General features: G+C 39.5%; 2 protein-coding genes across 2 annotated transcripts in view; one reads left to right on the top strand and one right to left on the bottom strand.

The window, feature by feature from the left end:
• Positions 1–21,365, top strand: part of FAM13C (family with sequence similarity 13 member C) — a 129,274-nt gene extending 107,909 nt beyond the window's left edge. Inside the window, 9 exon segments of the mRNA XM_086466674.1 lie at positions 2,790–3,000; positions 3,942–4,080; positions 5,484–5,565; positions 7,934–8,145; positions 13,969–14,052; positions 17,307–17,402; positions 18,691–18,890; positions 20,354–20,455; positions 21,242–21,365. Of these exon segments, the coding sequence (XP_086322800.1) occupies positions 2,790–3,000; positions 3,942–4,080; positions 5,484–5,565; positions 7,934–8,145; positions 13,969–14,052; positions 17,307–17,402; positions 18,691–18,890; positions 20,354–20,455; positions 21,242–21,365 (1,250 nt within the window).
• A 2,371-nt stretch (positions 21,366–23,736) lies between these two features.
• PHYHIPL (phytanoyl-CoA 2-hydroxylase interacting protein like) overlaps positions 23,737–27,259 on the bottom strand; it is a 39,287-nt gene continuing 35,764 nt past the window's right edge. The window contains exon 5 of the mRNA XM_086467050.1: positions 23,737–24,271. Within this exon, the coding sequence (XP_086323176.1) occupies positions 23,737–24,271 (535 nt within the window). The remainder of the gene's footprint in view (positions 24,272–27,259) is intronic.

The following is a 27,259-nucleotide window of genomic DNA, read 5'->3' as shown; positions in this document are numbered from 1 at the left end:
AACCTTTCTTGGGGCCATACCAACATTGCACTAGTTTGCAAGATTTCGCAGAGCAATGCTGTCAGGAAGTCCTAGTGCCAAGGGAATGGAAGAGCCCCGGCCTGTGGGAAATATTCCCAAATTCACCTGGCATGTAGGTTGTCTCCCTTTCATTTGCTAGCTGAATAAAAAACCTCCTTGAACTCTCTGCAGCTCTGTGTGTTTGGCTTTACAATGGAGTTGCTCCAGCCACTGCTTGTCCTCTGCATTTATCTTACAGGAGTGTTTAGTCTTGAACACAAGCCTTTCTTCCATTTCTGAGACTGGGTTGGGCCTAGTAAAATTGGCTGGTTGTAAATGTGAAAAGGAGCAAATGCCTCTGACCATATAGGTTATCAGCAGTACAGGCTGCCTCCTGCAAGAGGAGTACTTCTAGGTCCACAGAAAATCAGAGTTCAAGTGTTGGAAACATTTTTCCTCCACCTGTCATTCACAGTCTGGCTGATTTTTTTTATAACATCATTTTCCTTGCACAGTGAGGAGACTGCTACTTAATGTGACTATAAAAGCATTTATTCCTTTTAATAACAGAGCATGAGAAATAGTGAAACTACCCTTAGTCAACCTACTTCATGCTGATTGTACGTTTCTTGAAGTTCAAAGATGCTGAAATAAAAGGCAGGAAGCCAGTTTTTTCTCATTGACAGTATTTTTTTTCAGAAGTAAGACCAAACCGAAACCCAACCAAAACTATTAATTTTTTTAAGTCTTACAGGATAAGGAAAGATTACTTGTCTGAAAGGCACAACACTTGTGTTTGCAGAACACTTTTATTCCAGCCATTTTCGTCTACGCACATAATTTCCCATGACTAGTACAATGCTTTACCTTTGCTTCTCCTGGATGCCTTTCTGGATCTCTCTGTGGGAAGATTTGAATCTCATACACGATTTAGAAGTTTTGAGTGTTGCTCTGGTATCTTGGAGAGTTGAATTTGACCTACAGAGTATGAGGTACTTAGAGGAAAGACGCTAGGTTAGAATTAATAATCAACTACATCATCTCATTGTGAAAGTGCTTAACATAATTGTAATTGATGGTGCTGTTGGAGTAGATGAACTTATAGATACAAAAGTCATATGTCATGACAGAAAAAACTGTGATTATGCAATGTACTATTGGATTGTTGCCATAAAGCAAAACCAGTTGGATAGTGCCTGATAAAATGTCATTTTAGGCCGTTGTAACTATTATTTTTTAAATCAATGATTGCTTATGAAGGGCGCCATTCAGCGCTCGTTTGTCCCCACTGTCCCAATGCAGTGACAGGGATTTGTAGTTTCAGTATTTGTTGGGCAGAGGTCAAATAAAATGTCCCGTAAAGATTCCATTAAAATCCTGAAAGAAATACCCACTCACCATGGGAATGTCATGTCCAAGTACAAAGGTGAAAAAGGAAAGAAACTGAAGGTGAAAAAACTTCCCTAAACTTGCCTGCTCTTCCGTGAGTAAATCCATGTACAGTTTTTTTTCTGTGCAGTTTTAGGCTTTCATTGAGCAAAAAGAGTCTGTGAAATGTGTTAGAATGCATGCTATATTGCAAATAAAATACTGATCAGAAATAACACACATGCTGCCTGGAAATACAAAATAAATTAATTCAAAGGCTGTATATATACATGGTTTTAGAGGTAGCTGGTGTAAAGTATTTTGTACTATGGAAACTGATGTAGAGAAACCTGAGACAGAGCACTTTCTTTGCTTTAATGTATATTAACTGTTTTTTCAGGAGAGCTTTAACGAGAGCATAGTGTTTCTCCCTAAAAGTATAATGTGCTTTAAAGCACAACCATCTGATAGCAAAAATATTGACTAGGCTGAATCACCCTCACTCATTTCACCCACTGTGGGTGAGGAAGAAGATTCAATGGTTCTTTCTGTTAATGTACCCAGGTACAGCGAGGGGAAGATGGTATTCCCTGGAGACAGGCTTTGTAAGGTGCGCATTATTTTCCATGTTACCCATAAGCAGAATTAGTGTGATGAGGTTCACCAATTCCTGCTTTTTCAGTCCAGAATAAATCACTCCAATTTCTAGCTTGACCATCTCTATAAAACAAATTTTACCTTTTGAGTCACCTGAGGCAAGGTTTCTGTTTACAGTCCCAGACAATATTGACATAGTATCATAAGCACGACTCCTCCAAGTAGCAGTCACTGCACACTACCTTGAATAACTACCTTGAATGTTATCAGTTGTTGTTGTTATTTTCATATCTTGTGTTCTTTAGACCCATGGGTACATTACTTCAAACCTTAATGAAATTCTGCAGGACACTGTAAGCAGCACTGGAGGTTCTTAGCATCAGGACATATTATATTTTTGATATGCCTTTCTCTTGACCACAGGGCTAAATGCTAAATCACAAAATTAAACTTGTTCTGTACATTCATTGTCTTCTTCAGGGGTGTGGCTTTCAACAGCAAATAGATCTATGAAAATATAATTGATGCTACTATTCTGGGAAACTCTCCATCTTTATATTTTACTTCACAGTTTGCAAAAACACGCATCCACCTCCTCCTGCAGAACTCAAAAATGCTTTATTTTAAGCCAGTAACATTCCTTTCTATTTTCTCATCCTCAGTATTATGTTCATCCTGCATGTGATACTTTGCTGAACTATTTGCTGTTTACTTTGAATCCTTGTGCTTTGAATATTTCTGTAAGTATAGATCTGCACTTACCTAGGCAGCTGAATTCCTGGTGAGTGACCCTCAGTCTATATTGGTTTATGCTTTCCTTCTAGAGCCTGTGCCAGCCCACAGAGACTGGCAGAATGACATGGACAGCAGCCCACAAGAACATCACTCCCTAGGGACCAGTCGACTGCTGTATCACATTACAGATGGAGACAATCCTCTTGTGTCACCACGCTGTTCTATCTTTAGCCAAAGCCAGAGATTTAATCTAGACACAGAGTCTGCCCCTTCTCCACCAAGTGCTCAACCTTTCATGATGTAAGAAAATATATTTTAATTCTTATATATTTCAAATAATTTTTGTGCAATCCACGCCATTTGACTCCTCATGTTTTTTCAGTTACGGTTATGTCATAAACAAGAAATTTTCGTGTTGTAGCATATTTTGACATGGTTAATTTGCAATACCAGAAATATGATCTAGTGTTTTTTCAGTCATAGTGGAGTACACCATTCTTTGAAGTCTTTGTTAATTATAGTTAGCAAGGACAGTTTTAAATGTTAGTTAGTAATTAGTCTGATGAGTGAACATAAGATAGAGAGGGCTGTCAGGGTATAATACTAAAAATTTCAGCTGTAATAGAACTATAGCTTGAATCATTCACTAGATATGAGAGTGTCACAGAACATATGAAGTCCATATATGTGACCTCCAGAAACCAAGCTGTGAGTTTCAGACAGAAATCAAACTTTCTTATGTATATAGCTGTCAGCTGCATATGAATAATAATCGCATCTATTGATCTGCAAATGTAAAAAAATCAGGAACTAAACTGCCTTCAAAATGATGATTATTCAAGGTAGTAAGTAACTCCCTGAGCTTACTCTTACAAGTCATGTTGCTGCAGTCTCCCATTACAGCTGAAAGATTTGTGAAGTAAGATGTGGGTGCTAAATGTAAACATTGGATCAGGTTGTGACCTACTAGATTAAACTTTTGAAAAATATTCAGAAATCCCACAATTAATTGAAAAGAAAGAGTGAAAGACAGAAGGTGAATTCATTAGTATACCCTAGGGGCACTTCAAGCAAAAGCAATTATTTTACGCTTACTTTGTAAAACTAAACTGTCTCTGTCCTGTGAAAGAACCTAGCTGCAAATGCTGAAGTGCTAGGAAAGCATTAAGTGTGCCTGAAATAAGGCATGGTCCGTTATAGCCGGTTCTTTGATCCAGCTACTATGCTTTTGGCTTTTGCAGGCCAAGAAGTTCTTCTAGATGTAACTGTGAAGAGTGCAAAGAACCACAAACAGTAGCACAACTTACCAAGCATCTTCAGAGTCTCAAGAGAAAAATTAGGAAGTATGAAGAAAAGTTTGAGCAAGAAAAAAAATACCTGGTAAGATAAATTGAAAAGATAAGGTGAAATACTGCAAGAGGCAGGCAAGAATCCTAATGTGTTTAAACTTATGCAAAACAATGGGAGAAAGGGTGTTTTTGGTAAAAGATGAAATAGGAAAATCATCAATGGAGGAATATCTTTTTATCATCTTTCAGTGTATGCAGTAGTTCTGAGACTCTAATTTACATTTTCTTTGGAATACCTTTGTTGCAAAATATCCATCTTCTAGATGTGTGAGAAGCATGGATCAGTGAAACATGATCAGTGAAACATGACAGGCTTGTGAACCAAAATGATTCAAAAGGTGAAAACTACTTATTTACTTTGTAGAAGTCATTTGCTTGGAAACATGTTCTGCTGTGCAGATTCCGCCACTCAGGCAGACTCCTGTGAACTTCCAAAGCACAGGGCTCAATAGAAGCTGATGGCAGAAATTAGAGAAACAAAAATTGTGAGGGGGATGTTTGAGGTCAGTGGCATGCTCTATGCAGTGTGCAAGATCATTGCTCCTATCGAGCTAGTTTGTGTAATGTGAATTGTGCAGTATAAATATATCAAAACATCCATGATGCTAAGGATGTATACAAAATGAAACAGGGAAGTTTGTGTTATTTTATGTCTATATTACAGTGAAAATAAAGCAAATTGTGTATTACCTTGTAATCTCATCAATGACTGCAAACTGAAATGTGCATTTGTGAATTGTACTGTCCTATGGCCATCATATACTCTCTGGAGTAAAACTTCATACCTAGACAGTCATGGCAGTGTGACCAGAAAATAAATTGTTTCAGAGGTTTAATTTTGCAAAATCGTTCTGCTATTTTAAATATCTGAGTTTTGAAGATCCAGTGCAAATTGCTCTTAATTTGGAGGCATTTCTAAATGGAAAGAAAGAACTGATATACAAAGCTTTTGTTGTTTGTTGCTTTTGAAATCACTCTGTTGCACATGATTTTTTCATTTGATTGATTAAGCAGTTCAGTCGAAAATGTAAAATGCTGTTTCCCAAGAGAATCCCTGTCTTAAGCAGTAAGGGCTTATCCCTACAAGGGACAGAGTGCTTCAGTTACCATCCTGGAAATCAGTTAGGAAGTTGACTAACATCAGGTATTTGATCAGTCCTTTTGAAGTCACTGAGATTACTTACCCAATTAGTCAGGGACTTAAATGGGTTTTTTTTTAGGATCAGAGCCAAAATACTCAGATCCATGTAGCACTGTGCCACAATGGGGAGAGGTAAATCATGATAAATCAGTACCATGATTGAGCCAAATACTACGATACAATGCAGTTAGAACTATGGACATTTTTTAGGACACTGTGTGTGGATAGGCTTTTATCCATTTGTGTAATCATCAATTCCTTTTGTTTTATTCTTCCTTTTTTCTTTCATTCAGCCTTCACATGGTGACAAGACTTCCAATCCTGAAGTTCTGAAATGGATGAATGATTTGGCCAAAGGTCGTAGGCAGCTCAAAGGTACATAATAGCATGTTGGTTCATTTTATTGCTGAAGCTTTTGGAAGTGTGAGTGTACCTGAAATATTTTAGTGTTAGTTTTCTGACCTCAGTGCTCTGAGGCAATAAGTCTCCCAATGACAACAAAGATACTAGGTGATATGATTTGCCTTGGTTCCTGAAAGCAGGGATTAAAGTAAGCCAGTTCAACCCTCCTAACAAGGCTAAAAAGGGGAAGGAAAAAAAGATGTCATCTCTCCCTCATCACTATTAACGTTCATGAAAAAGGCAATGTAATTCTGAATGCTTTTATGAGTGTCTGAAATACAGAACTACAAAGTTAAAAGTGTCCTTGTAATAGTACAAATGTAGATGCAAAATGTTTCTTTAGGACTGAGCTCACTCAGCCAAAGCTTTTACGTTTTTGATCATAAAAGCAGATCTTTCCCTGATACTAGATTTGGTCTTGTATCTTGAGGGACAAGTTTTGCCCTTAACTGTCTGCATACCACTCTGTTAACATCTGTGGATGTGTCACGTGCTTGCCCTCAGGAAGAATGTAGTGATTGATTATTTTTTTTAAGGCTATAATCTTTTTTTTTCCCAATTATAAATGGATTCTTGCTACTAATTAATTTGCAGTCTTTCATCTCTGTTTTGGACATCGTTAAGAATGTAGATACTGAGGGTGTGATTGTGGTAAATAAAGAAGCAGAAACTCATCTTTCAGTAAATTTCTTCTGGAAAGTTTTCCCTTAAATACTGTGCTGCCTGATTACTAGATCACTATTATTTTTTTCCCTTGAACTTTGTGTTACAAATCCAGGAAGGGCAAATGAGCAGAAATGGCCAAACCACATCCTTGACTTTCTGAAAATGATCTCCCTGAATCAACCATTGCTTCAGCTAGCCATGGGGTCAAGCTTTCATAGATCAACCTCACCTTCACACCCAACATGTCTCGATCCTGTGAACACTCTTGATTTTATTATCCTGAATTAATGACACTGCTTTTAAGTGAAGCAAGACTCGTGAGGTTCGTGAGACAGGCGCAAGTGAAACAGAAAAACATTCAAGTGCTTGTAGGTCGTTCTTCAAGTTTGTAAGGCTTGTCCAGCCTTCCTAGCTCTGAGAGTTTACTAAAAATTATTGAGTTTCCCCTACAAATCTGTCCTGTATCCTCAGACTGTCACAGCTAAAACATTGTTACTGTTTCTGCACAGATTTCAATAAATTTAACACCTTTGGAGTAATTGGTCTCCTGCCTTGCCCAAGGTCCTTCACCAGCTAGGCATATGCTAGGAACAAAGCCTGGTTTTACAGGAGCTAACTCAGACCTTAATTCAATTTCCTTGTTGCTCTGTGCAGGTCCCTAGAGCTACAGGGTCCCTGGCTTGGTGTCAAGCCAATATACTTACATACTTTATTGCATCCGGGCAGGTTACTGACTGGGAAGCTAGGACACACTGTAACCTATATGTCTTCTGCTGGGTTGCTCAAGTGCCCTTCTGCCAAGCGAAGTCATTTAAGCAAAGTGGCTGATTCTTGTGAGGACCAGCTCAGCAGCCTGGCTGGGATGGCAATGTGGCCTCTGGAAGGGAAGGTTGTGCTCCAGATTGCTCTGGAGAAGTGTGGGGCTGGTTACGCAGACCTGGAGTACATGGCTCCAGCAGCCTGGCTGCTGGCATGGCAGGCTCTGTAGCACAGCTGAGCCTCCCCAGACCTTCTCAGGGGAGGGCCTTTGCTCTCCTCCTCACTTGCATAACAGCACAGAAGGGCAAGCAAGCAGAGCCGGCGTGAGAGTGGGGTAGGTGGCTGTGGAGGCGCTGCCTCTTGTCCAGGAAGGTGTCTGTGAAGGTCTTCATCTTTAGATGACAATCCCCATAGCAGTCTTGGACATGTTCTTACTTATCCAGACATCGAATCAATTGAGAGTGCATGGGTTTAGTGAGGAGAAGGGGGTGGGAGAGCTCTGCTTCCATATTCCCCCCCACACCAAACCTCTCACAAATATTCTCAAGTGTTGTTTAAGCCCCTTTCCTAACCTCACTCCCACTGAAATTCTCCACTGCTTCCTACCCAGACACCAACTCTTTAGCCCAGTGCCTCTTCAGTCCTCATCTCTTATGTCAAAGATGGGCTTGGAGGAAAAAGAGAAGTACATATGTGCTGTAAGTTTCATTGGCCCGGACACATCTAATCCCTTGACCATCAGATTTGCCTTTAACCAGCTAAAAGATACTATGTGTTGAAGTGAAGCAGAGTTACTTTCCTACACAACTGTGGTATGATAATTGTATGCAAAAAGTAGGGATATTTTCTTTCTTCAGAGGAAACTTCTTTGCAAATCTTTCTAATCTATTTACTTGCCAAGTGATTTGCCTTTCAGAGCTGAAACTCAGAATGTCAGAAGAGCAAAACTGTACCTCCAGAGCACCCCAAAGAAATGATCATTGTGAAAGCACGGGCACCTCTAAAGAGGCTGGGACACAGGAGGCCACAAGCATGGAACCAGCTCCCTCAGTAGAAGAAACCATGGACAGTGTATTGAGAAGATTAAAGGAGAAAAGGCAACACTTCAACCTTCCTGAGACTATTAAGGTATTTAACAAGTATGGCTGTTTCTTTCAGAACTTCATCATCTGAGGCAGATATTAGTGTGTAGCTGTTTCAGGGTATGCTGGCGCATGTGCATCCTGTATGTTCTGGCACTGCACTGCATTTTCTCTCTCACAAGATGGGAGCAATAGTGCAGTTTTCTGAAGTGACTTTTCTATGAGGAGTTGCACAGAAAAAGAGGTGCAGATTTTTTTTCCAAATAGTGCTAAGTGCATTTTGTTCAGAGATGCATGTATAAAGCTGTTTGCCAAGCAATGCTGAAACCTGCCTACTTGAGGCTGTGTGAGCAGGAAGTGCATGTTCCAGTGTGTTGAAGATGGTGACAGCAAAAGCAATCTTATCTTGAGTCCACAGAAACTGTGTAACTAAAAATGTTCCTGAAGTTATTTTGACAATAAAGGTCCCCTCTCGCCTGAGAAATGCTGAAAGCCTCTGCCTAGTTGATAGCACTGCACAAAGATCACACGGATAGCACAACCATCCAGACTGCTTTGCCCTTCTGATCTTGTACGTTTACTTGTGCTGACACTGCCTCTGCTCCTTCACGTTCTCAATTGCTCTGTTAAATGTAGGAGCAATATTCCATGAAACATGCTTGCTTGGCTGGGCAATTTATTTTTGCTTTTAAACTAGTACATATTTTAAAATTCTGCTGTACCTTCACACTGCTGGCAGATTATAGGGTCTGCCTAAAGCTGTTGTTCTGCAATACATATTGGCCATAAAAATACTTCTTTTTTGGCTATTTTTGCTGTCAGATGATGTTGTTATTCCTGATGCTATGCAGCCAAGCAAGACAATAAATTCTGTCCTCAAAGGTACCTAAAATCTAAATCTTGACAGTAACATTTAGACTCTGGCTAATGAACAAAAAACGAGAGGGGGGTGAAGGGGACAAGGAGGAGTGAAGAAGAATTAAATGCCAAACTATGTGAGAACTAAGAAATTATTCTGGGTGGATTTCAGTAGCAGAAAGTACTTAGCAGAGATAATATTTTGGTTTATTTTTCTTCTATTCTTGGTTCTCAAACAACTAGTTACTGTATAAAAACTAGAACCGTGAATAACAATGCTGTGCTTCTGAGATCTTGAGCTTCACATACATGACTGATTTTTTAATTGTTTCTTTTTATAAACTATTATTTTAAAACCTGAAATGGAAAAAGTGTTTCATAACCAGAACTCCTTTGTAAGAAAACAAAAAAATGACAACAAAACCACGCTGTTCTGTACTTAGTCCTAAAACCCAAACAGTGCAGACTGTATGATAATATTTTCAGTTGTTAAATATTTTTTTATGATGCAAGGAGTGAGATCAGATGACACCAAAACAGATGTCAGTGAGGAAATCTTGCCCAGAAAAACTCTCTTATAAGAGTAATTTGGGTGTGGGTCTCTGTCCCACTCATTTTTCAATTAATTGGACTTCTCCTGATTTTCCAAGAGAGAACCTCCTAGATCTGTGCAATGGCAGTGCTACCTTGAAATATTGTCACAGAAAATGCTGTACTGTAAATTAAATGTTTGCACAAATTAATATTTTCAGATTTTTTTTTTAAGATCTTATTTATTTTCTTCTTGTATTCTTGTAGAGAGAACTTGTGTTGAGAGAACTATCTGTTAGCAAATGTGTTTCATAATAGTTACACGAAACTGCTATGGAACAGAGGCTTCAAAAGGAATTATTATCCAAATTGATCAATTAAATCAAATTGATCTATTTCAGAATGACATCTTTTAGTAGGTCCTTAAGTATAACATTAAAAATTATTGGGTTTTGATTATGAGTCATCCTGGACTTTTAGGGGAGAATGAGGTTTATAGCACTGATGATGTGAAATGAATCAAGGATGTCTGCTGGTTACAGCAAAGATCAAAGTCTTCATTTCAGCTACATGCAACTTTGGTGTTACTGCAGATTTTTCTGATGTGCAACAATTTCTTTTGTGTCTAACATTTAGATCCTGTACCAGAATCTGAGCTAGATTAATAGTAAACTAATAGGAGCTAAATGTTTCTTTTTTTTTTTTTTTAAGATTTAGTTATTTTGGGCAAGGATAGGGTTTCCATAAAAGCCTGTTGAGTTCTTCCCTGAAGTTCAACTGTGGAAAGCCTCTAAGGTCCTGCTGAAATAAAATTGAGAGAATGCATTTCCTTGAGAGGTGCAGAGAAAAACCCTGAACCACCTAGATGTCTAAAGAGGACAAACCACAAGATCTGAATATGAAATAGCAGAATGTGGTTTTCAGAACAAAACACCCCTTCCACAAAAAAGTCTGTGAGTAAAGTTACTGACTGAGAAGATGTTGAGAAAATTGGGATTGGCCTGTGAATGATTCAGTAACCCAAAAAGGGATGGCCACCTGTTACTATTTGTGTCACTAGCTCTTTGTGCTGGGAGCTGGTGATTTAGTTAATAGTTCACCTCATTTTTAGGTACAGGCTTCAGGAAGGAAAAAAAAAAAAAAAAAAAAAAAAAGAAAGATTAAGACCATGAATGTAGGAGTTCAGGAGCCAAAAGGCAAACAGACATAATTTGAATCATATTACTCAAAAAATCACCAAATCCCTAAAACCGCAATCCAAAACCCAACTCCTGACTTTTAAGCCAATCCGAATGTTTAATGGCTAGGGATCTAGTGGCTGCCTTAGTCGCACCGAGGAGGAGCAGCAGCAGCCCCACAGTGCTCAGCTGTGGTTCACCAGCAAATGCGGCCTTTCACAGCGGGGCTAGTCAGACTTGGCCTGACCCTCAGCTGAAGTAAATGGGCATCATTCTATGGATGTGTCATGTCACTTCTTGCCTTCCTGTAAAATTTTTTGTACTATTTCTGTGTGAAGTGCTGCTTTGCAGTGACCATCACACCCGCCAAGGCAGGCTTGGTAGGCCCTAGGAACCTGGACACAGGGCCTGCATGGAGACAAGGTGCTGCCTCTGGGAGTGAGAGGCTTCCGCCAGGCCCAGCGCCCACTGTCACACTGCCTGTCCTCAGAGTTGGCACCTTCTGCCTGGACAAACCGCAAGCTCAAACGGCACGAGCGTTCAGTGCACTGACTAGGGAAGAAGTCAAGAGTATACGGTGCTTTGTGTACCTTTGTCCCAAGTTATGAAAACCAAACTACTACCTCGGCTCTATGTGTCGTCTCCTTTTCCTTTCTTTATATGCCACAAACAACTTTTGCCGTATGTGTAGTTTGAACACCTGCAGTCTGTCCCCCAAGGCTTTTTCCCTTTATGTATCTGTCCTCTCCTTATTGACCCACTTCCGTTCATCTTCTCCTTGGCTATGAGACAGCGTTTCTATTTAATTAGCATTGCACTTCATGCTGCTGTACACAGCCTACAGTCCTAAGCTGTCTCAGACAATTCTGTAGTTTGTGATTCCACCTGCCTTCTCTGATTTTGAAATTATTAGCCATTTCAAACTTAGCTGAATACAAACCTGTCTTGAGATTGCTAATAAAATGAGCTAATGAAATACGCCCAAATGCTAAACCCTCTTGAGATCGTTTCTCATGTGTAAAATCAATATTAATGATCACCCCCTGTTTCCTCCTAACCATTCAGTGGCTTCAGGCTTAATAGTTCTTGAAAGAATTAACCTCGTATTAATTGCAGGACTAGCAATAAATAAACAAATTAGCTACTTTATAATACTCCTGCATTCTAGTTAGCAGCTCTTCTCTTAATGTGAATGGCAGATAATTTTGGAGTGATTAACTCATGCAGACCTTTAAGGTAAAATGTGATTAGTGGTTCTGCACTGGTTTTGCATTTGGGCAGCAAACAAAACAGCTTTTGCTCCTGCTGAAGTTAATAGCAATGCACTCCTTTGATATAGAAGAGCATTACTTCTTCAGGGCTTGATGTAATTTTAAAAAGTAGACACTAATTATTAAAAATACTTCTCCAAGTTGTCAATAAAAACCCCTAGCCATCTAATTTCTGCAGAAAGCCACTCTGTTCCCCACCCCAACTCCACTGTTCTTCACATTACTTCATTGCAGTGGATGAGCTCTCCTCCAAGCCTCCAAACACTTGGCCCTAATTCATACAGATCTGTCGTGATCTGGCAGAGACTGTGGAAAATTACATTAGCTTCACATGCTCCTTGGTGTTCCAGCCCAGATAAAAACACGCAAGTGTCAGGGGCAGACCTTCCTGGGAAGAGCAGGAAAGTGAGAGGAGGAGAGAAATACCAGCTAAATTGTGCGTTCCCTGCAGCAGACGCCTAAGCATGTACTGGTATATCACCAACACTGACAAATTGCACTGTTGTAAAATCAACATTCTTCTTTCTGTGATTCATATTGTGATATTTGAACAGAAATAAACTGCTAGTGTTCAGCCCAGCAGAGCAAGAACCATGACTGAGGAAGAAGGCCCACCTCCGTTCCCATTGTCACTAAAGCACTGCACTTCCTGCAGCTTCCCCATACCTGCATACTGTCCAGCTGCAATTTCCTGCTGGATGATCAGATTTTTCTTCCATTTAATTTCAGAGAGAGCACTTTTTTCTAGTGTGCTCAGCATTTATGGGGTGTTCACCATAGTAGCACAATGATTGGATATTTAGAGATTTCATTGTCACTGTATCATTCCAGTCCAAAAAAGGGTTCTGTTTGCGTAACTGAAACTTTGTGTTCCTCATTTCTCACAAGCCAAGGCAAATCTCTTTCTCTTTCTTGCTGAATAATTAAAAAGTTGAGGAATGTCCTCTCTGCATTTTTGCAAGTTTCTGAGTATTTTGGCTAGAATATTTGTTGTTGTCAATTATTACAACTAAATCATACATAATATATCATGGGGAATGCTGTCTGTGTTTTATGAACTGGCCTGACAAATAGAAGTTAGTAACATAGAGATCTCATTAACTGATTTCTCTCTAGGATGGATGAGAAAAACATTTCTTTAGTTTTTCAGCTATAACAATTTTTCATAAATGTTACCTAAACATTGGAAAATGTTCTAAAAACTTACCGCACTGATACCTGTGGGACCTCCATGCCCACACCTTCTACTCATATGCTGCAGTCAACTTTTGTGAGCACACCTTTCCAAAACCCAACTGATGAGATGATATACCTCATGGGATACAATTTGGCTGTCATATTCAAGCAAGAACCACTGCTTGTTTAGCCTTTCTGCCAACTGGTATTCCCAGAAAAACCTTTCAGATGCAGGCTCTGATCAAGCAACACACAAAGCTTCTTGCCTTATTGACAAAGACCGTAGTTTGTAACCTCAGAAACTTTCGAGATAAGGATGCAGTGTTCTGTCAATAGCCTAATGCTGCTTCCTGACTTTAAGCTTGTTAAATTGCTTATGTAGAATAGTAATTTTGAAAGAAATCAAGAGAATCAAGTATTATATCTTTATATAATGACAGTTAAGAAAAATAAGATTTCAGCCTTTCAGTACATTTTCATTCATTCATCTTTCTCCAGAAGAAAAAGCACAAGTTCAGGCCTCAGGGAATCCACTTTGGCCAGACAAAGAAATACAGGGTATTTCCCCTGGTAAAGGCCCTACCTAATCAGCAGAAGTATCTCCACAGCTCTCATCAGCTTTGCACTAGGCCTTGAGAGGGTAACACATAACGTGGATTCATTTAAAACTTCAGTCATGTAGATTTGGACTCTGTTCTTGCTAAGTTAATGCCAAGTCCCCATTGACCTCAGTGTGGACAGAAACAGAATTCATTATTAACGTTTATCTGGAGAGGACAGATTATTAAACAGATACATACCTGTACCCTTGCCATGAAATCCTGACTCAATTTTATAAATAACTTTTTTAAATAGGATATGACAAAAAAGCAAATGGCTTTGGAAAAAATCAATCTTCAGAAATGTCTACTATATTTTGAGAGTATTCATGGACAACCTGTAAGTATACCATGGAAAGACAGGTACATTAAAAATTATCTAACTTCCCTAACAAATATTTTTGGACTCATATATTAAATACATTTAGATGAATTTTACATGATTAACATAATTTTAGTTATTTCAAACTAATCTTCAAGTATAAATGCTGTTGCCTGGTACTGATGAATTTCATTTATATTTTAAAAAATAAAATAAAAAGGCAAGTTTCTAGTGGTGCTGTATCTCTCTTCATGATTGGAAATTGCAAGTTTTGATGATAAAGGAGGATTATATATCCACAGCAGACCTGACTCATGCATACTGTAGCTCTGCTACGACGTATGAAAGGTTAGAATGCTTAGCAGCTGAGAAGGGTTTTATAGGGCACCATCTGAGACATGAACTACAAAAATGACATGGCCTGTCATCTGTGTTTTCCTTTATTTCACAGCGGCACTTAAAACTAGTAATTAAAATCCTTTCAAGGGGCTTCATTGCTGAATGTAGCGACAAAGAAAAAAAAAATTGCCACCATTGGTGAGATGATGATTTGAAAATTTGTCTGTACACAACTGAGGAATCCCTGAGGAAATGGGGAGTGGCACCAGCGTGTGTCCAGAAATATGCCAGCTGTTAAAATTATTGTGATCTGAATCTGATCTCGCTGCATCTTGGACAAAATCAATTTTGTCTGTCTCCTTTGGGCTTGGAACAAGAGCTGAAGGGTGGAGAGGATATATAGGAAGTGTATGAAGAAATTATATTTCCTAAGGAGGCGAACAAAATAGAAATTGAGTTAGTGCTATATAGAGGTAAAAGACACTTGAAGAATCAAAGATAGAAAAGAGCATGGGGTTCACAGAGGGTGTTCCTTCTCAAGATTGAAGCAGCTCTATAACCAGCTAAGAAAGGGGATGCTAACTGCGTAAGGAAAGAGGTGATCAGTGATACCAAGCCACCATGAGGGAATCCTAGGTCTGCCAAACAGCTCTGACTCAAGGCCCCAGAAAGCTCATGGACAGTAAAGAATTTAAAGCAGGGAAATGGAAGTTAGGCAAGACTTTTACATCTTTTTTTTGTTGTTGAAAATAAATAAGCAATCTGGAGATGCTCCACACAGAGTTGCATGCTTAAATAATCATGCCTTAGAGAAGCAAATTTTAATGTTTGTATGTATAACAATGTATTTTCCTGAGGGAAAGGGGTGAAGAGTCTGCATGCATCCCAGGCGCCAAGAACAAATGAAGAGTGAGGCCAGCAAGGCCCAAGCTCAGTGGCAAGCATAGGCCCAGTGCCCAGTTCAGAGCCGGAGGGGTCCAGGAAAGAGAGATCTGCTGGGGACGCTCATGCAGTTTACAAAAGCTGGGGGGCGATGACTTGGAGAAAGCAAATCGGTGACTGCCCAGGCTAACAAAACAGGTGCCTCGCTGCTATCAAAGGGGTGTCCCAGTGCAGAAAATGGATTTTCACAATACTCGAACGTTGACTGCCTCAAGATTCCGTACTTTAGATGTTTGAACTAGCAACCCATGGCATGCCTTGTCATGTAACAAATATCACACCACAGTCTTATCAGAACACTAATTTGAATGGAGTGTGCTGGGGATTCCAAGAAAATAATCAGAAATTTAGCCTATAATGCAAAAACTTTCGTGTGGGTTTTTTTGGGGGAGTTTTGGGATTTTTTTCTGTTGTTTTGTTTGTTTGTTTGTTTTAAAGCAATTAGCAAAAATCAGTTCCAGATGATATCACAGTTGTTGTAGAAACCTCCTTGGGAGTACAAAGAGCGAACCCATCAGAAAAAATTATCAAGTTGCTGCGTGTTCAGAGTATTACGACTACAGCAGCCTTGAACCACAGCGGAGAGCACTGGTGACGAGGTTTGCCCTGCTGATGTACAGTATGGGTGAGCGCCATCTTTAGCCAGACTTACCTGAGCAAAGACAGCCGGAGAGGGCCCTGACTAGGTTTAAAACAAAAACTGATCTAGTCTGGCTTGTTTTGGCATTTCCTGGAGCTCTTATGTGTTGCAACCAAATGGAAGAGATGGGGACTGGTAGGATAGGCAACCCATGAAGACTGGGGAAGAGATGTGGACTAGGTGGGATAGGCAAGCCCTGATGCTCTGCAGCAAAGCATGCCTCTAGAAATCATGCCTAACTACTCAATCAGCCAGGCATATGCGGTGTCATCAGCCTGGGTTTGTCTGCTGTCACCCTTACTCCTGCTGACCAGGTATTTGTATGTTTCTGAGCAACTCCATTGTCCATGCCGTCAGCCAGTCTGTGTCTCTTCAAAGCTGCTGTGTGTTCATTCATCTGAGCGTGTGTAGCTGGGCTTCAATGCAGCAGCGCAGTTGCAGTGCCAAAAGACAGCGGAATTGTACCCGGGGGTGCTGGCAGGCATGTGAGTTGAGGAGCAGAGGCTGATGGTGGACTAGTTTGCAAATGACTCTGTTCTGACATTTAATCACTGAGGAACATGTTGTTTTTCTCGTTTTGGTTTGGTTTGGGGGTCGGGTTTTTTTACCTTGTGGGATTTGTTCTTTTTTTTTTTTTTTTTTTTTTTTGCTTAATACAGTAAGTTTGTCTTCTGCACAACTAGTTTCCATAAGGTTTAGTTTTGTATTTACAAATATTTGTGGCTGGATCAGGCTCTTAATACCTGATCTAAAATAATAATCTCCTCCAAATGAATGCTCCTAGTGTTCATAAAAGAGCAAGAGCAAGCTAAATGAGCAGATGGTTAAACCCAATTGTGGAAGGCAGTTCCAGCGAGGAATGCCCAGAGTAATTCTGCACGGAGCCAGCTCACCCACCGAGGCTGTACAGCTGTACTCTCAGTGCTCTCCATCCCACTGGGCTGCTGAGTATATTGTCCCAGGCAGACTGTCACGTCACTGCAGCTAACCTGTTGCCACCGTTACAGCTACGTGAGCTATCAATGCAATGCACAGCAGAAGCACAGCTTAGCTCTTACATCTCTATTAACATCTTCAGAAGGAGACAGAGAATAGTTTACCCTCTGCCTGGGTGGTGTGGCCCAAGTGAGGAATCCACATTGGGCGTTTTCCATTGGAAAATTGTCATTTTCCTTTTTAGAAACTGTATGGATTAAACTAGTCACCATGAAATACCCATGGAAGCAAAACACACATCAGGTCATACTCTTCTAATGCCTTTCTCAGCTTTATAGGAGCACATGAGAAATTTATTTATTTATTCTTTATTTTTAATTTTGGAATAGTATATTTTGTTATGATTTCTCTTTAGGTAACTAAGCAAGAAAAGAGTCTCATGAAACCTCTTTATGACAGATACAGAATTATAAAGAAACTTCTTGCAACTCCATCTTTGATCACAACAATTGTAAGTTGGAAAGGATTCATGGCCATTGTCAAGAAAACATACTAAATGCTGTGCTTGGTTTGTACCTGTATGTCAGTTTGGAAGCAATAGAACTACCAATACTTGAAGAATCTGCTCATTGGTTAATACATGGTGTTGATATTTCAAATAGAGCAAATGCTCTGCAAAATTCAACTTTTAAGCGTGCCAAAGGTTGCAATGTATGGCAGCAGCTTCTGAGGCAATCGCTTCAAATGACTGCGTAAGAGATAAAAGGCTGGCATTAGTTTTCTAATATGGCTAACGTATGCAGCACAGAATGAAGCCTATCTCTTTCCATGAAGAGATATACTGTCACTAGATATATATTAGATATACTGTCACGATATCTAGCTTTATAGTTTATTGGCAATGCTTTTATCAGTATGTAGCACATACATATCATTTGTAATACTTTAATAATATATCAGTGTAATGTAACAGTACTGGTCTCACCGTGAGTAAAGGAAGTGCAGTCTGGCTACTTGGAAGTTAATTAGCATGTCTTCATTAAGAATACTAATCTAATACTAATTTGGATTGGGTTGATTTTAAAAATTATGAACTATTGCCTTGTTAGGTGACACTGGAGCTTTAGATTTATTTGAAAAATCCTAGTGTAAATCTGTACACATGCACACAGATATTTTATTTAAAATTTTAACTGATATTACCTTGCGTTACTTCTCAGGAGCTTTACTCCATGGATTTTTTTTTTTTTTTTTTTATGTTTAAGCCTTAGTTTCAAAAGCTCAGACTTTTTCTTCTAAGGATGAAGGAATGTGAAGAAGACAGCGACAGTAGTTTGGTAGTTAACGTTTGTAGCTATAAAACTGTGAAATCTCCACCTCCAACTCTTGATACAGTCAGAATTTCTGGACGTAATACAAAGAGTAGATGGTATATAAGAGGAGTACAAGTTCCAGCAAGGTTGCACTGCTTACTAAGTACAGAAAATTCTTTAAATCTTTGCTGCTACTTATAAAGGCTTTTGAGTAAACAGAAGGAAATTTCTGTCTGGAGATACTCAGAAGCAGGGCCAACTTCTGTGCTGTTTAGTCATGGCAGACAATACACAGTAACTCAGTGAGCCCCACAAGAGCTCTCATGAACACTCCCGTGTAGACCTGCGTAAAGCTTTCAATATATGTAATCTACTTTGATGAATACATCCAGGAAGTTAGCTCCTAATTCTTTATGCTGTCATCCTATTAATTGTTAGTACTGTAATGTAAACAACTAATTTTAATAATGCTTTACATTTTACAAGCAGGAGGAGGAAGACTCAGATGAAGACCATTCTCAAAGCAGCCATGCGTTATCATTCGGTCCAATATCTTGCCTCCCTGTCGATGAGCACCTGTGTTACTCTCAGGAGGAGAGTGAGCCTGCATATGTTTCACCTCTGGATGAAAAGAAAGCTTTCAGGCAAACAGCCTTGTCTATGTCAAATTTACATGAGGCAACAATGCAAGTTCTTTTTTTTTTTCCTGAATGTTTTAAAGTATTTCATGTAGACGTTGTAAATAAACCATGAGCCATACATACTCCATGGGAATATTCTGTACCAAAGAAGTGATTCAATGTTTTCTTATGGGAGAAAAGAGGCAGAGGATAGTTGTTGTTCGGGCAGCATACCTGTGGTTTGCACTACTTATTCGAACAACTTTGTGCCAAGTCCATGACAAAAATGGTAAAGGAATGCAAGCAGATAGAGAGGAGAAATATACACAGCGGTAGATATGACACTATGGCATAGTGAAGCTATGCAGACCTACCTACAATGGCTGCAAAATTTTAAGATATGACTCAGCAGTCATAAAACAAAGCCCAGTTCAGCCAAGCAGCACAGCCTGCTCCTGTGTGTATGTACTGGGACTGACTGTGTGAGTGATGTAAAAATGCCAGAGCCAAGAGGCATACAAACAGCACCAGGTGAGCTGAGTGAAGGATCACCCAATACATGGTCATGTGGGAGGCCACCAAATGTGTGTAAACTCCAGTTCTTCCTTGCATAAGAATAGTTATTAGTGTTTGGATGCCCAGAAAACTTAACAGCACCCTCCTACTCTCCATTATAAAATCAAAAAGTAAAGCCCTCCTCCTGAGCTGTAGTTTAAGAATTTCAGGTTGCATGATACAAAAAATCTCAAGACGGGCTTGGGCTGTTACCACCCAGCCTTCCAGGAACAGATGTGTTCTCATAGCTTAGGGGATGGTATCTTCTTCTTGTGTTTTGATTGGGAGGATGCACTTAGACACACAAATGAAGTTGACTAGGCTCTACCAAAACTGAAAGTAAATAAAAATGTCTTGTTTTTTCTCTGTAACCCAACTACGTATGCAATAGTTTGCTCACAAACACAGTGAAGGTATTTCTGTGCATTTTGTTATTACAAAAAAAAAAAAAAAACCCAGCTGCATATGTCACAATGGAAGTCTTTTTCTGCTTAAAAATCTTATTCTCCACATACCAGCTAAAGCATAGACTCCAAAAATGTTGATTCTGGGTACCACCGGCATTTCCACTGCATCACAATAACGCTTGGTAACAGCTGCTTTTAGGCTTGGATGCTGACATTAATTCAGTTAGCGAGCTGCAAAGCCCATCAACTCCATTAATTCCACACAGAATTAAGACCACTAGCAAGATTCAATGCTGAAAGCTTTTCCTCCGATGTTGTCCATAGAGTCTCTGCATTCACTTTACTAGAAGGGAGCGAATACTGGTAAAAGGGAGGGTGCACAACTGGTTATTGCATGTGATGGTACAGCCAGTTATAGCCATAGTTGGAGGGATGTGGTGGAATGTCTCGGGTCAGAGATCAGCGCGTGCTGTGGCCCACAGCAGCAGGCTGCTTATTACTGAAGCCGCAGCTTTTACAATACTTCCAAGCACATGGGGGTTTCATGCTCTCGTCTCTGTTTTACAGGCCTGTTCTGCTTGAACATCTCAAAGAAACAAAAGAAGACAAGAAAAGGCTTCGCAAGGCTCTGAGAGAGTTTGAGGAACAGTTCTATAAACAGACAGGAAGGTAAATAACCAGCTTGACAAAAGCCCTCTCCTTCTCCCCTTTGGGCTCCTATGCGGACATGTTTGTTTCTGCGAGGATGGGTACTCTTAGGTGAGCAGGCCAAAGGAGCTGCAGCTAGGGACTGGAAGATACCATGGAGGTGCCTGGTCTCTGTGGAGTTGGCCATCTCCCTGCGTAGTTCCTCCAGGATGTGGGCATCTCTGAGGGCAGGCTGGAACTGGGGATCTTCCAGGACATGCCTGCAACGGGTATAAACTCTGAGCTGAACAGAGGCTGATAAAGTCTTTCTGAGTATGTCAGTCTGCAAGGATTACACTTGGCAGTTGGGCTGTTTTTAAAAGGCCAGATTTAAAAACAGAAGCCACTGTTTCTTTCACTATAGACAAATACCAGCTACTTTTCACTCTGTTTATCCTCTTGCCTCCATTTAGCAAACTTGTTTGCTGAAAACTCTGGAGGATACGGGCAAGTAGTATTTTGATTACAGTTTTCAAAGCACTATGTAAAAACTTCTCTGTGTATTTGAGAATGTAGTTAGTTATGCCTGCATAGTTGACAAGAAAGAAAACTACCTGGCATATGAAAGTTCAGTATTTTAAATACTCTACTTTCATTTCTGTCTATTAGAGCTTTTTGATCCTGTTGAATTATCTTTAGTCAGCTACAGATAGGAAAAAAATATTAAAACATCCAACCCAATCCTCACTAGTTGTTGCAGAATTAATTTTAAAGACTGTTTCTCCTCTTACTCATAAAAGTGATGGCACTTTTATTTGCTTTTCACAGGAGTCCTCAAAAAGAAGACCGGGTGCCAATGGCTGAGGAATACTCTGAATACAAGCACACAAAAGCCAAAATTAGGCTCTTGGAGGTTCTCATCAGTAAGCATGACATTTCCAAAACAATTTGAAGTGAATGCAGTGCCGTGGTATTGTTCACTAGCAAAAAAACCCTAGCAAACAAACAAGTAATGAAAAAGAGGAAGTAATTTTACAGGTCTTGGTCTGCTGCACAATTATTTGACACACTGAGATTTTGGATGCACTTTACCAATTATACTAGCTGGGCTGAGAGAGGACAGCAATATGCAAGAATATTAAGCACGGGTGAGTGGACTATAGTATATATTTTTTCCTTTTGAAAAAGCCTTGAAGTGCACTGTGAGAATGTTAGAAATTAAAAGGACACTGAAGTATAGCAAATCCTCGTTTTGACCTGCTCTTAGTTTTAAAAAGTGTGAGGAAATGCTCTCCAGGTTTTTAGTACATGATAAACTACCACATATTTCTTTCTAGAATTAACATGCACTATAATTAACTATTAATATGGGTTCTCAGTGTGCTGATTCACTAGATTAAAAGAAACATGAGCTTAAAAGAAACGAAGGAAAAAACTCATGAACATACACTATCTTTCAAGAGAGAGTTGCCATTCACTTCCAGCAGCTTCAAAGAAAGATGCATACAAAGAACCAGCACCAGGATTTGGTCTAAAATTCTGGGAGCAGAGCAAAGTGATGCTGCCTACGCAAAAAAAGAAGGACGGAACATGGCTGCCAAATAGAACTATTGTTTTTTTTAGAAATAAAAGAAAGTGTTTGGCAAAATGAAATAGACAAGAGTTTACTGGGAAGGGATAAAACAAATGTACTGGCTGCTGTCCTTTTCACTAGTATTCACAGGACCTGACTCACAGTACTTAAAATTTAGTAAATAGATCGACTACATGCTAACTTTTATTTCCATATTAAAGGTTGCACTTTATTTTGCCTGACGCTATAACATTTGCTTTTCTAACTACCAAAGCTCATTTAGACGCATGCACTTTGTAAAATGTCAAAGTATTTCTTGTGTTATAAATTGCCACATATATATATATATATTAAACCGAGACTAGATTATTGCATTATGCTTCAGATATTTTTGGATAGATTAAGTACATGGTATATAATTGATTGTCACAGTTATCTGATAAGGATGCTACACTACATGTTTACTAAAAATAACATTATAGAAAAGATATTTTTCCATTGGAATTATGCATCTTTCTTAACTTTCAGAGCACTACACTTTGTAATATTAAGGAGAGTTTTTCACTATTTGTGATAGACCATTTGTGTGAAAAGTGGACTATGAAAAGAAGGCTTATCTAGGTTTTGTACTAGAAACGAGAAGCAGGGATTCTGGGAGATACCTAGCCCAGACACAAAGGAAGGAAGAATAAATCAAAACAAACGAAACAAAACAAAAATGCGACTTGAATACGTTGAATTATGTTTAGTGTTTTGCTTTAACTGTCATTTTGTATTGACCACATAGTATAAGCAATCTGTTTTCTATCTTGGTGAGAAAATTTTCTTTTTATAAAGCCTAATGTATACCAACCTTGTTTGTATTTATATTGTGTGTAATGGCTTGACATGATTTTGAAGACATACACATTTTCAAGTACTTTGGAGGAAAAAGTATGAATACTAGAAAAGGAATTTTTTATTTCTCAGAGGTTTGTTGTTTCAGTGTACTGACTTAATTTATAATGTAACTTTTATGAATCAGAAATGGTCTCCTTCGTAAATCTGTTTTAATTAAAGTCATCTAGAGCAACAGGAACAGATACAGAGCTATTTGAAGTTTACAAACTACATCTTTGATAAGGGAAAATGATTTCATGACATGTATACAATTGATATTAAAATGTAATCTATATATTCTATATGATTGCATAATATTTTATACAATGGTACAAATAAAATATTTTTCTATTATATTTATTATGTCGAGACACAGTTTCTGGTTTTAGTTAGCTAATATAAATAACATAAATAACACTGTCAAACAACACGTTGGAAGTGCTGACATTTCTAGGCTCTGAAATTCAAATCATGCTGCAATTACAACCTTTCATGCTGTTTGGAGTTATCCCAGTATTTGTTCAGTAGTTAAAATGAATGCATATTTAAACACCATTTATAAGCTGTTATTTTTATTTTGCTAAAGCAGTTTATATAGGATTTTGTTATGTTTGGCAAGAAACAGAAAACAATTTTTGCAGCATCTAGGTATAAATGGTTGCCAGAAAGAAATCCAGGACTTCTAATCTTTTAAAGCATCGGGGAACAGAAGGGAAAGAGGGAGAGAAGAAATACTAAAAACGCTATTGGAGATTTTGAAGACTCGTTTTTGCTTTTGGTGACAGCGGCATGTGCATGCTTCTGACAAAAATGTCTGACTATGGAAATGGGCAACAGAGGTTTGAAGGCTCCTACGTTAACGAGGGAAGTCTCAACGTCCAACACTGATATTGCAGGTCTTGCAGCTTGGATCTTTCTTTGCGTTTGCAGTAGACAAGCTCATTAGTTGGTGACCAGTAATTTCTGCAACTGTGCCAAGGGAGAGATCCACAGGATCGGTGTAAATTACTTCCAAAATAACATCCTGGGCATGATGGTAAACCATGACACCGTCTTCTTCATCACAGGTCAGAAATTTATTATCTTTTATATTTAGTTGAGGAAGGCGCTGCTTACAGAATTCATCTCCTGGTGATCCAACAGGGGCGATAACGAGAATGACGTAGTGGTAGGCTGTGTACATGCAGTAGAAGTCTCCAAAGTACAAGTTAGTGTTTGGGTTGAAGAGTTTTTCAGCTGCAATCTCAAACCTGTATCTTCCATAAGGTGAATCTTGTGGAGGCTTCCCAGTGTTAAACTCAGTGTTGCAGCTAAAGAAGATGCCTTCCAGCTTCCCACTAATCGGCGAGCCATGGCTGCCACTGTTATCCTTAACAGAGGGCTGCATAGCATTCCCATGATGCTCTCTACAAATGAACGACTCGTATTGTTTATTTTGTATCACATGTTAAAGAAAAAGTGGGAAGTTAGGATGTCACGCTGTTTGGTAATGGTACTGAAGGGACACAAAGGAAAACTGTTAAACTGAAAACTGTGGTTAGTGTCATGATCTTAGGACCAAGAAAATCAAGTGATGACAGACTCAGAAAGAGCTGGAATAACTCCTGTTCAAGGAGAAAATCTTTTCCAGTCTGGCTTCTGTCAGCTGTGAGGGTATTATATGCAGGCAAAGAATAGCACAAACAAAAAAGCCCCCAAACCACCAATGTCTTTAATAAGCTGATTTGTTCAGCCTTCCACTACAATGCTAACAATAAACACATTTCAGTTCAATCACACGTTTAAAATCACAAGTCAGTCTCAACACAATGAATATATAGTTTGTTAATGCACGTTTTTAGCACAGGCAGTACATATTCCATGTAGAAAACTGCCAGGGAAAGTTATTTCTGAATGATGTTTTTCAAAGAGCTTATAGGAAGGAATGTACTGTCTGCCACAGGTTTTTTCCCCCAAGTGATAATTTCAGGTCTAATTTGTCTACTGCTGACTTCAATCAGAGCAGAGCTGGGCACAGACTATTAGGCAATTTGGTTAGTATCTACTTTGGTTGGTATCCAGCTTCTGCAGTCACTAGTCCTATGGGGAAAAAATGTATAAGCCTAACTTTTTTGCAAGCTGAGCTCAATTTGGTTCCAGTGAACAGAAACATTCAATGTAACAAGTGAATTTTTAAAACCCTGAATCCCAAATTGCACCCAGCAGCATTAGGCTGCTAAATTTAGGAAAGCAGTCCAAAGCACCCCATCTAATCCTTCTTAGCCCCTGAGATTCTATGTATAACAGGACATTCCCCAGAATTTGTGCCCCACACACTTGTGGAAGTGTCATGGTGACAGCTTTGGCTCCCTCTGCACCTGGAACCATGTGATACCAGAAAGGGAAACATTCCCTTTTGTAAGTCTTGCAAAACACCAGATTTACTAGGGACCCTTTGAAAATGCCTTTATAATGGATTAAAAACGCATGAGGCTGTGGGGCTGTCTTACATGCTCCCTCTTGCTTTACTTTGACACCCCTCCCTCGTCTTTCCTCTCTTTTTTTTTTTTTTTTTTTCCTTCTTTTTTCCCCCTCTGAGGAGAGAGGAAACTAGCCAAGACTGTTCTGTCTGTGTTTAACTTTCAACAGCTCCAGGTAAAACGGTGCTGTGCCAGAGAAAGTTTTTACCAGGTTAAAGCGAGAGGCAGCAGTCAAAGCAAACAAATTCAGTGCATACATGCAAACCAGCCCTAAGTCAACTCAGTAATGTCGCCAACTGTGATTTTTTTCATTATTTCTAATCTCAGCAGCATATCTTAATTTGAGTCAGAGAGAAATTTCAAAAGTTTTCTGGGCCGTTCAAATACTACATCGCTATTGTCTCAAGCCCTGTTTCACAAGTTATTGATTGGGGTGGGGAGGTACAATTAGTATTTTACGACTGGAGTGATTACTAGGGTTAAAAAAAGAATCCGCTTGAATAACCACCATCTCTGCAACCCGAAAAGCCAGGTGTCCTGCAGTTCCATTTCTGTGGCAAGATACTGACATCCAGTGGCCAATTAGGCTAATTATAGGTCACTCTTTCCGGGGACCTGAGCTGCGCCATGGCGCTCCCAGCCGAGGTAAGCAGCAGAGTGACATGAACACCACTTACAAGCTCACACTTCAAACCCTACATTTGCGGGTTACTGCTTTAGCGCTGTGACAGTTGCTGGTTCGTCAATGCTGCTAGAGCTACTCTATAGGCTTTTCCAAGCTTGTTTACTAGTTATGACACCACAGAAGCCATTGGCAGGTGTGGTATGACAAGGAATTCTTCCTAAAAGGAAGCATGTGGTCAGGACTTTTAACAAAACATTCAGAAGGGTGCGTTGTGGAAGGACCAGCCCTTGTGACCATATTAGTACCTTTCTGATCAGAAAAGGTGACCATCAGACAGTTACAGGTATTCTAGCTTCATACTGACCTGGTAAAACACAGCTTTTGGTCTCTTTAGCTCACTAACAGAAGGGAAAACAAACTTGCCTCTATTTGTATTGAACCAAGAAAGAACATAACAGGAGGGAGGTGAAAAGATACAGTGCAATCAATTAGAGTCACATTGGCAGAACAAGGCCAAACTCACAGCTATAAATGCACCTCAGTGGCAATTTTCAAAGCTTATGAACACAAAGGCTGGTGCACTATCATTACATAGTTGAACACAAAGCTGTAGGAGAACCACAACCACCACAGGCACTTCTCTTCTGTGGTATCTAGTCCAGGATGGCAGCAGAGATTTAGGAGGCCGTCAAAGAGCCTCAACAACTGCAATTCATTCTCTACCTCCATTGAATTTTGCGGCTTTGTCACTATGTGCAATATAATAATTCTTCCAAAACACAGAGGGCAAGAGCAAACCCCGCACTCTGGAATATACATGACACTCCTGGAATTGAGCAGATACTCATGACTACAAAGTGGGAATGTTTCCAAGGGTGGTGGTGTCTGCTCTTTGGAGTTGGATTCCCTTGAGTTAATTTTTTTTCTTCACTAATTTTAAAAAACTTTCCATTCTAGACAGGTATTAGTGTGACACCCACATAAAACTGCAATTATGGGGCACAGCAGCAGCCCCATCTCTCAATGCATATTAAAGCAGCATAGTCAGTGCTGCCACCCTTCTGACAGCGCTGAAACAGATATCGACACACTGCTTACCTTCTAACAGTGGAAGGTTACCTCTGCATGGTGGCTGCTCCTGCTCAGTCAGCACACGAGCTTTGACTCCTTCTACTGAAATGTCTTCTATTGTAATGACGCTGCTGGTTGCGTGTGCGAAGGCACACTGGGTCTCCAATAGGAATAAGGAGTCTACCTCCAGCTATTCTATTTACTCATTACAACTGAAGCACAGTGTTGTAAAATGGTCT

This window comes from Leptosomus discolor, chromosome 6 (genome assembly GCF_034619465.1).
Source record: "Leptosomus discolor isolate bLepDis1 chromosome 6, bLepDis1.hap2, whole genome shotgun sequence".
Taxonomy (NCBI): domain Eukaryota; kingdom Metazoa; phylum Chordata; class Aves; order Leptosomiformes; family Leptosomidae; genus Leptosomus; species Leptosomus discolor.
Note: the sequence above shows the minus strand (reverse complement) of the source record. Positions and strands in the feature narration are given on the sequence as shown.